This window comes from Triturus cristatus, chromosome 1_2 (assembly GCF_964204655.1).
Source record: "Triturus cristatus chromosome 1_2, aTriCri1.1, whole genome shotgun sequence".
Taxonomy (NCBI): Eukaryota; Metazoa; Chordata; class Amphibia; order Caudata; family Salamandridae; genus Triturus; species Triturus cristatus.
The window spans coordinates 732521280-732531328 of NC_140580.1; the positions used below are offsets into that span (position 1 = coordinate 732521280).

Here is a 10049-nt window from a genome sequence, read left to right on the forward strand (position 1 = left end):
TCCCGTAAGTTGATGAAGATAAAGGTCCCCTTGGCTGTGATGTGCCCTGTGGGCAGCAGGCCCAAAACTTGATTAAAACTAATTTCCCGGGTGCCCTGAAGGTGTCAATTTCCCAGGGTTTGGGCCCATGGGGCACATGGAGGCCCAGGAGGCATTTCTTCTTTTTGACAAATTTTGGAATTTCGCTGGGACTTTTGTAAAAAGCCCATGCTTTTTACAAAGCTGCCGATTTCGCAATGATTTTTTATGCGAATCGTGAAATCCTGGAGGGTCTGGCTGATGAAGCTGGCCGAAAAGCCTTCTTCCCGGTTCACCAACTCGAGTGCTACTCACACATTTCTCTTTCTCATTTGAGGTGAAGGTGATGGTTCAATCTCTACAATACTTAAAATATCAGGGCTCCATGATTCTATGGCTGATGTTGGGAGAAAATCTTACCCTGAGAAATAACTGAAACCACACCTGTTCCTCTCCTTGTGTTGCCTCAGCCAGGAAGCTCCTGGAAGCGTTGGGGTTCACAGTGTGGAGACTGCATTTGTTTGTTGATGGAATGTCCAAAACTGGAAATTGTGTCCCTTAATAACAGAGCACTTTGTGAATCAGGCTTAAGCAGACACTTGCTAATAGGCAGGAGCGTCTCCTCCGCGATGGCGACGGAGCGTGAGCGGTTCCTCGGCAATGGCGGAGGAGCGTCGCCACACTGACTCAGATCCAGCAGCAAAAAAATTTAATTATATTTCATTATTGTTTTATTTATAAGCAGCTGGCTCAGCCAGAGTGTGAGAAAGGGACAGAGCCCGGGTAGGGGGAGTAGGAGTGCTATGTGCACTCTCTAAGTGTGTATATGTGTTTGTCCGGCCGTCTGAGGCCGACCGAAACACACATGCGCATTTAGGTGTATTGAACAGCCAGGTTGGAGAAACCCCACAGGCTCCCTGACCCGAGCGGAGTGTCTTTTTAGCCCGCTCAGGCCAATCCCCGCGCTGGATTGGACAGGGAGTCTCTGACGCAGTCCCAGTGTCTGCTGAGACACGGAAGACCCAGCACCGGGACGTGACGCAGAAGTCGGTCAACATTAGGAAAGTTTATCTTTTTAAAAACATTTTTATTATCCTTAAAGTCCTTTGGGCCCTCCACCCCTGCAACCCCTACTCCCCGCCCACCAGTTTTTGTATGTGGTGGCTGCCACCGCTAACAGGTTCAGCGTCCTGCACAGTTTGCACTCTTTTCTCCAGTGGGCAGGGCTAGGCGTGACTTCTGATATTTGCAGATAACTGCTATGAAGACGAAGAAGAGCAAGCAGCAACTGCTGCAACTGTTTGTTGTGGTAGAACGAGAACCAGGCGGGGCACACAGCAGAGTTATGGGAACAACAGTAGCTGGTGTTTACACCCAGTTCACCGAGCCGTTTTTCAGGCACACAAGCAGGCAAGAAAACGGAATATCTGGCTCGTCTGAGTCTTTCCATGGTAATAAAATGTGACTTAGCTAAATATTTAACATTGCATAGAATGATTACCTCACTACCTCCTCCCGGTTATATTGGCAACTTCAAACTACAGGGAAAATAAATACATTTGTAACTGACGTTCTCCGTTAAACGGTGTCTAAATATAGATCCTGACCCAATTCTTCCAAACCACAAGAAAATAACGTGAAAATGTCACACCAAACTTTATCCCAAAAAAAGATCCCCAAGGTAAATATGCATACATGGTTTCGGCTGGCAGAACGGAGAAAAATCTTGCACGCCCTCCACTGGTCAGAACAGGAAAAACAAGTATTCAATTATTTGGCATACCCCCATGAAGTGTTCCACCTCATCCTTTGAAAAGATCTGTACGAGCTAATTAGTAATTAAATCAATTGTGTGATTTAATGTTGAGTTTATTTGAGTTTGAATCAAAATGCCCCTAAAATATTGTAACTCGCGTGTTTTCACAGCACAAGGGCCCCAGATGGAAATACCAAAAAGAATGAATCTTGTGAGGAGTATTAGAATGCTGTCAAAGTTAGGCTGCTCCGAGGCTAAGTAAAATTTAGGGTAGAACATTATTAGCAATCCACTTTAGGTGGTACCAAGGAAGCTGCCCTCCCCCCTTGTTGTCTTTGCTACCAAATTAGAGACAAAAAAGAGGTTGGATCCTCCAGTTTACTCTGTGCTCCAACCGGACTCTCAAAAGCAGTGTTATGATGTTGGACTAACAATAAACAAAGTTCAATGACAACCTGTGCTTTAAAGAAAATTCTGCTCCATTTGTCAGATCTCACCTTGCATAGATCCATCGTGCCAAAGACGATTCGAATCCTCTCTATGGACCTTTTAGGTCTATTGATCCATCAATGTACAGATCTATCAAGTGACTGACTCATTAACCTACAGAGCTCAGTTCCATTTACAGATTCTTCGCTTCTATGGATCGCTCGCTTTTATGCATCCATCAGCCTATGGCTCTGCCAACCAAACTACAGTTTCCTCGATGTATTCCCCCCTTTTACAGATCCATTCCTACTGCGGAGCCACAAATCAGTGGATCAATCCATTAAGTGAAATGACCCACTCTCTCCAAATCCATATCCACAACAGATTCATCAATCTACAGATCTGTTTCTTTTATGGGCCTGTCTCATGTGCTCCTTCAATGGATCTTTGACTGATTTGACCCTTCTATGGGACTGTTACTACTATTAATCTGTCCACTACATGGATCCACCTCATCTAAACGCTGCACTTTCTGTAGAATTTCTCTTCTAACACCTCATCCGGTGCTTTCTGTGGATCTCTTCTTTCTGCAGATCCACCCCTTCTAGGTATCTGTCTATTCTAGGGATCCATCCCTTCTTGGGAGCAATGCCTTCTACAGATCAGCTCATCTTAGGGATCCTTAGGGATCTTTCTCTTTTGGAGATGCATCTTTCCCAGAGGATCTGTTCCCTTTGAGACTACGGCCCATCTATTGATCTACCTCCTTCCTAAACTAAGTAAAGTTATAGTCCCTTACTTCCAATGATCATTTCACCTATGGAAGTGATCTGTAGAATGGACCTGTTTGGTCCAACCCATACATTTTTGGTTACATCAATAAGGGATCACAGCCACATGGATTTAACTCTTGCACTAGAAAGACCACTCAGAACCTGTAGAAGGAAAGTGTAATGAGGACCTGTCGCTCACGGAGAGTGTGACTGGTTAAAGTCCATAAGCAAAAGGATAGGGGTTGAGGGGTGAAGGAGGAGAATGTTCAGTGACAGCTAGACCCTGGGCATCGGCTATTTTTTTAAACCATTGATGCCAGCCAAACCTATCATTTATTTTATTTACTGAGTGGAGGCATTGTACTTTGACCGAGTTAAAATAACATGACCAGTTATCCAACTCCCAAGTATTTATCTTGTTTGTTTGGTCAGGAACAGGCAGTCCGTGATCATGCTGATCATGTTAAAGAAGAACGAACATATTTTGTTTATCTTGGCACATGCCTCTTGTTACCAACATTCCCACCAATTTCACAGCTATGTGTTCCGCTGGGGCTGGTTTTGTTCCTTTACCTGGCCCTGGGATACTGACTTCAAGCCATTGATGGGGGAGACTGTGAAATGTTCATGGAGACTTGCTCGGGTTCAGATAGGCTTTGGTAGTCCTGAGACCTTCAGGACACGCAGGCAAAGACAGGAAAGAAACTAGCCGGGACAGTTTTTTGACAAAACTAGCGCTCTAATCTTTAGATGTAGATTTATAAAGACCAGTTGGCCAAGATGAGGAAGGTCAAGGGGTCACAAGCGTTGCCTGTGTCACTTTGCAAAGTCCTCAATCCCCTTACAGTTGCACATCACAGGCGAATGAGTGCATCTTCCTTTTCAGGCCACGTAGTACAGCCCAGCACTGCATGAACAACATTCCCACAGCTGCCAAACGCTTCACATGTTCTGCCCCAGTATGTACCTACAGATTCCAGCACATAATGAGCCTGGCTACAAAGTAGGAGCAAGCTAACGGCGAACTTCAGTAACATGGCACTGCCACGCAGCCTACACCCTAGTGCACAGGAAGGTGGCAGCTATGGGCTGCGCCAAGGCAAGCGCCCTGCCCTGTCTCTACAAATGATAGTGTACTTTGTATGTTACTACAGAAGTTACCGTGGGAGACCAAGACCACCTGTGCTGCCTGCGCTCCTAACCCCCCACCCCACCCTGTGAGAAAAATTGGGATCCTGCTTAGTGCGTTCGCAGTGTTTTAAGGCCAGACTATGATGTCTCAGAACATGCTGTAAGTGGCAGCAGTGTCGCCCCTGCGGGACACAAAGAGTTAATGAAAGCACTGGGCTGTCTGTTCAAAGTTCACCGCGCTAACTTCACTCATGTGCTTGTGTCCGGCTGTGAATGGATACCTGTCGCTCGTCACAAAGTGCCCTTCCTCATATTATCAGTGCGCGTCGCCGCCAGGGTGTTCACGCTTTGCACGATAAATGGTTGCAGTGGGGCCTATGAGCAGAGATGTGGAGGGGGGACTGGGGGTGCTTTGGATAAGATGTCAATCGTGAAGGAGATGTGATTCTAGGGGAGATTTGGCTTAGGAGGGAACAGTGGGAGTAGGCGTGCTGGGCATGTTGCCTACGGGAAGTATGTCCCATGTGGAGACATATGGAGCATGGGGTGACATTGCATTTGGAAGGATGTGTGGGGGTGATAATGATCTGTGGAGGGAGTGGTGACGTGAATGTGATCAATAGAAGCACGTGCGCGGTCAATGAAAGGAGGTATCTGTGGGGAGGGGGTATGTGCTCAACATGCGAAAACGTGGAAAAGAGACAGTGTTTATGCAAGGAGCTATTGGGCGGCATGTTTGAAGACTGGGGTCGTAGAGTGTCCTCTAGTGCCAGTTGCTCCCTGTGGACCCGGCTCCGCGTGCTGCAATCTTAACACCCATAATCTGATCTTGGGGAAGTCAGTGCACCTCCGAGCGCTTCATTCACTCCAGCAGCCTTATAGAAAGTGCCAGTCTATTTGGCGTTATTTAGATCACCAGGCGGGCACACTTCATTCTTAGCCTGCTGCCAGCTGACCCCCACCCCATCTCCCACACACACAGAAGCAATCAGCGAGCGATCTGCTTCAACCCTGGCAGCAAAACATTATGAACGCGTTTGCTTTAAATCCAACAAGTTCACGAGCACAGCACTTCCTGGCGGGGGGTCTGGCGCTGCAGAGAGGCGGATTTGGAAATTACCATTGAGTGCATAATAATAGCCTGTGCTGGCTCTTCCTCTGAATCCCCAATGCGCGCCCCTCTCCTCCTGTCCGTAGGTCACAGACGCCTCTCCCCTCAGAAGCCATAGAAACCAACAACATTAAACCGTGTGCTGCTGATCGAATGCGGGAAATCCACGTGTGAGAGGGGAAAAAAGTACTCAGTGAGCTCGGGTGCCATGCAGGCGGTTTGTGGGTGTGTTGTGTGTGAAGTGGGAGTGCAATAAATGCTGCACTCCGGAGGTACTGTGTGAGAGGTGGGGGTGCAGTGCGTCCTCTCTGGTGGATCTGTGTGAGGTGGGGCTACAATGGAGGAAACTCTGGTGGTGTGTGTGTGGTGGGGGAAGAACGCGGGCTGCTCTGTGGGGGGGGGGGGGGCGCTGTGACAGCAATGCATGCTCCAGCCGAGACACGGTGTGAGAGCACTGCGGGTGAAGGCAGATCCTCCACCACCGTGGGCGCTCTGTGTGAGTACACGGCAGGGTGCGGGGAAGCGGTAGTGCGAGCATTGGGGCAGAATGCAGGGTGGTTGCTCTGTACGGTTGAAGGCAGTGCCGCCTCCCCTGTGGATCCTCAGCAGGGCGCGCTGGAGGTGTACTCTGTCAAGTGGGTGTGCAGTGTATGCAGCTCTGTGGTGTACTCTCCGTGCCGCGGATGTACAGTGCAAGCCCGGCCCTGGGGGCTGCTGTGTGTGAGGTAGGTGGAACTGTGGCTGCTCTGTGCGCGTGTTGCGCGGTGGGAGTCTTGCACGTGCTGCGTGGTTGGAGTCTTGCACGTGCAGCCATATGTGGGTGCTGTCTGAGGCGAGAATGCTGCCGAGGCTGGTCCATGTGGCACTATGTATGTGCTGAATGTGTATTTAGTGTGAATGTGGTACAGGTGGCTTACATCCTTGCCCTGTGTTGTTGTTTTCGGACAGCTACACAGCAGGCTGTTCTGTGTGGGGCTGTGCGTGATGTAGATATATGGCCAAGTCAGTTGTGCTTGGCGCTGTGTCGGTGACTTTAGTGCAGGTCTCTCTGCTGGGAGCTCAGGGGGTTGGGGATGGCGAATACAGTGCTGGCTGTTTTGTGGGTGCTGCTTATGGATGGCACGGGACAGGCTGTTCTGTGTGGATGTTGTGAGTAAGGTATATTACATATAGAACTAAATCCGCACCTTGGAGAGTTGTGTGGGTGGCTCTAGCGCAGGGTACTCTGTGGAGAGGTATTGTGAATGGCTGCACGGCAGGCTGATCTATGTGGGCGGTGTCTGCAAGGTTGATAGCGCCAAGTCTGCCATGTGCGGCGCTGTGTGGGGTCCAAATACAAGGGTGAGACCCAGCGCCCCTTCCTTGATCTCTTACCTTCTTAGCCCTCTGCTTGGCGAACTCGTGGGCCAGGTGGCGCCCGATGCCACGGCCCCCGCCCGTGATGAGGACCGTCTCCCCACTCAGGTCCCGGGGTCGGGGCGGCCGCACCAGGCGCACCGCCGCCTTCAGCACCAGGTAAACCATGTGCAGGGGGAAGAGCAGGAGGCTGCCCAGCGCCCGGCACTCCATCCTCGGTGCCCTCCGAACAAAGTCCAGCTGCTCAGGGGGACGCCACCCAGAAAAAGTACGACTCTGAGGGGTGCGCGATCCACAGGGAGGGCACCAAAGTACCTCCAAAAATATCAAGTTTCAAGTGTCCAAAACCAGATCTCCGGGAATGTAAATGCCGAGGGCTGTAGTTCTGTGCAGTCCTGAAACCCGTTCTCCAGGGGCAGGTCGGTTAGGGTTGTAGAACCTCTGGGGCAGCGAGAAGCGAAGTCCCACCCGGGAGAGGTGAATGCTCGGCCTCCCGCCTCCCCTGGCAGGGAGCAGTCCGTGTGCACAGAGCTCAGTCCTTCGTGCGCGCCGCTCACTATTCTTAGAGCCAGGAAATGGCTCAGAGAGACCCGGGTGCGCAGTTTAAAGAGAGAGGCAGTTCACTCTGAGCTCCCTAGATGCCCCGGGCCAGGGAGGGGGCCCAGTAACTGCTGCCTCTTCCCCACTCTGGTGGGGGCGTACAGGCTGTCTGTCGGCAACGGCAGCTGCCTCCACCCCCTCTCAGTATAGCCAAGTTCAGATTTCAGGATTTGTAGAAAATAAGTGTGCCACCGTCTCATTCATAGCATTCCCCTCTCTCGCGCGCGCTTTGTAGCCGTCGCTCTCTTATACTTTTCTATATTTTTCTCCCTTTTTTTTCTAGATCGTTTTTTTCTAGATCGTTCTCTCCTCTTTTTCTTCCTCGCTGCGCGCTTCTCTCCCTTCCCTTCTTACACCCTCTCCTCTCTCGCTCAGCCTATGTTCTCTCGGTGGCTCTGTACTTGGAGTTTTATACCCCATTAAGTCTGATTGACAGTTAAAGTGTTAAGGATATTTCACTACTGTTTCTGTGAGTGGCTGCTGCCTTCTGCTGGCTCCCTCCCCCGCCCTCCCTCCAGCACTATCTCTGCTGCACACACTGAAGCGGGTGGGTTGTAAGGGGCACAGGAGCCGCAAGCCCTTCAGAGCACACACCGTGCCCCCCGCCCCGCATTGGGCTGGCGCTGCCCTCCTCATCCAGAGTAGGCACGAGCCTGACCGCTAGTGCTGGGGTCGGGGGCTGCAGCTGGTACAGTGCACGCGACATAATGTGTCAGACGTAACACTCCTGCCGGCGACGTCGCGAATCATATCCATTTAATATATTTATTATTGTTAATACAAATCGGACAGAGTAATAACACAGAGGGCGCCCCTGGAGCGTGGCGCGCCGAGAACGCGCCCATTGCAGCGCTTTTGGCACGCACTAGCATTTATTTGGCGCTCGCCAGTTGAAGTCTGTGGGTTGCGACCGGAGTTTTTTTTCTTGTTGTCTTTTCCTTTTTGCAAGCTGGTCATCGCCGAGTTGGTTATGTTCAGGGCTGGCCCGGACCCCCTCATGACCTCTTCCTCGGATTCCCTCACTACCACCCCGCAAACGTGGGGGGTGGATTGCGACAGACGACCACGAAGGAAAATTAAATAAATCATTAATTTTCCCTCGTGGTAGTCTGTCGAAATATCCCCCTCCCGGCCCCACCGCTCTTACCTGCCAGAGCTCCGGTTGCTCACCCCTTTACTCGTTCTTACTCTGACTCGCTCATTCTTCCTCAATCACACTCACTTGCACATTTACTCTCTAATTTTTCCTCACTCTCACTCCTCATTACTGACTCTGACTCACTCAGAATCACTCTCACTCTCATGCTTTCTCACTAACACTGACTTGCACTCATTCCTACTCTTACTAAATCTCTGTTCCCACTCACAGTCACTCACTCATTCTCACTCAATTACACTCACTGACTGTCACTTTCTCTCATTCTCACTCACATTTTCTAACACATCATTCTCACTCAGAGCCAATCTTACTCTCACTCACTCATACTCAGTTACTGATACTCAATCTCACTCATCACTCACTGCTTGTCACTGACTCACTCATTTCCACTGTAGGAGACTGAGTTAGTATTACCTACTGGCGGTCGCCAGCAGGTAGATATAGTTAGGACCTATTTTCCATAGGAAATCCGCAACATTCTATTTGGAATAACGTTGGTGCCGATTGACGAATCTTCGCGAAATTTTCCAAACTTTTGGCCAGCTCCGGTCTGCTCCTATCCTGAAAATTTCATGGTGGTTCGTCAAGCGGGGGCCGAGAATAAAGGGGGGTCCCAAAACGCATTCTCCCCATGCATTTTCCCATAGGACCTGTTGACGCAGCTACAGCCCGAACTGCTAAACGGAATTACACCAAATTTGGCAAAGAGGTAGTCCTCAGTTCAGACTTGTGCCTTTTGCTTAAATGGTGTAAATCCGTTCAGTAGTTCCTGAGAAAATTACAGTTAAAAAGATATATATATCTATGGCCTCAGAGGATCCGCGCACCCTCCCCGCACCCAGCGCGCACCCTGCCGTGCACGAGCTGTATTCTAATTGGCTGTCAACACTCCAGATCAGGAAGTGTTGGCAGCCATCTTGTGCCTCGGTAGAACCGAGGCACAAGAAACCTGAAAAACGAACGTGAAAAAACGCGACAAGGGGGCAGGGTAGAAACACCCTGACCCCCTAGGCCTGCTCAGGGGGTCCCACAAGGACCCCCAGGGCCAAAAAAAGATTTTTTTTAAAAAAAAAAATCGGCGAGATTTGCGCACCCAGCGAAATTTCGGCCGAAAATAAAAAAAAATCAGCGCGGGCTCCCGCGCTGAATATTCTAATCTGCCCCTGGGGGCCAAATCCCAGGGGCATAATTAAAAAAAAAGTGTGGGGGGGTCCCAATCCCCCCCACACTGCCCCGGGGAAAACCCTTGCGCTGAATAAGGATTTGGATCATATACGGTGGCTTCTGCTGCCACCGACGGCACCACCGTCGTAGGCAAGGGGACTGCTTTGGCAGCAATTCGAGGAATATATATATATATATATATATGTATATATATATATATATTTGTAAATGTCTCGCGCTGCCAGAACGCAAGAAGAGTCGCACTCAGGATTTAAATTTTCGTCAAAAAGTCACACAAAGACCAGGAAGTGGCAATGTTTCTTTTAAAGCATTTCCTGTATGGTAATGGCAATAGAAAACATTGCATACAATGTTCGCCTGCCGTATCAGTTTAAAAGACAGACTTTGGAGGGAGGAGCCTAGCGCGCAACCAAGATGGCCGCGTAGGTGCGAGGCTCCCGAGGACCTCCGCGACCTCCTGAATTAATCCTGGCGATATCCTGTCCTTGTTGAGGGGACTGTGTTGGGGAACCGGAGCTGAGGCGCCACCCG

The 10049-nt window shown here is 50.1% G+C and overlaps 1 protein-coding gene across 2 annotated transcripts in view; it reads right to left on the minus strand.

Annotated features, from left to right (window-relative positions):
• Positions 1-7663, minus strand: part of DHRS3 (dehydrogenase/reductase 3) — an 86358-nt gene extending 78695 nt beyond the window's left edge. Inside the window, exon 1 of one of the 2 annotated variants that reach the window (XM_085608643.1) lies at positions 6593-7663. In XM_085608643.1, coding sequence (XP_085464769.1) covers positions 6593-6787 — 195 coding nt within the window. In that variant the 5' untranslated portion in view covers positions 6788-7663. The remainder of the gene's footprint in view (positions 1-6592) is intronic. The other variant, XM_085608642.1, reaches the window with a different exon arrangement.
• Between the last annotated feature and the right edge of the window lie 2386 nt (positions 7664-10049).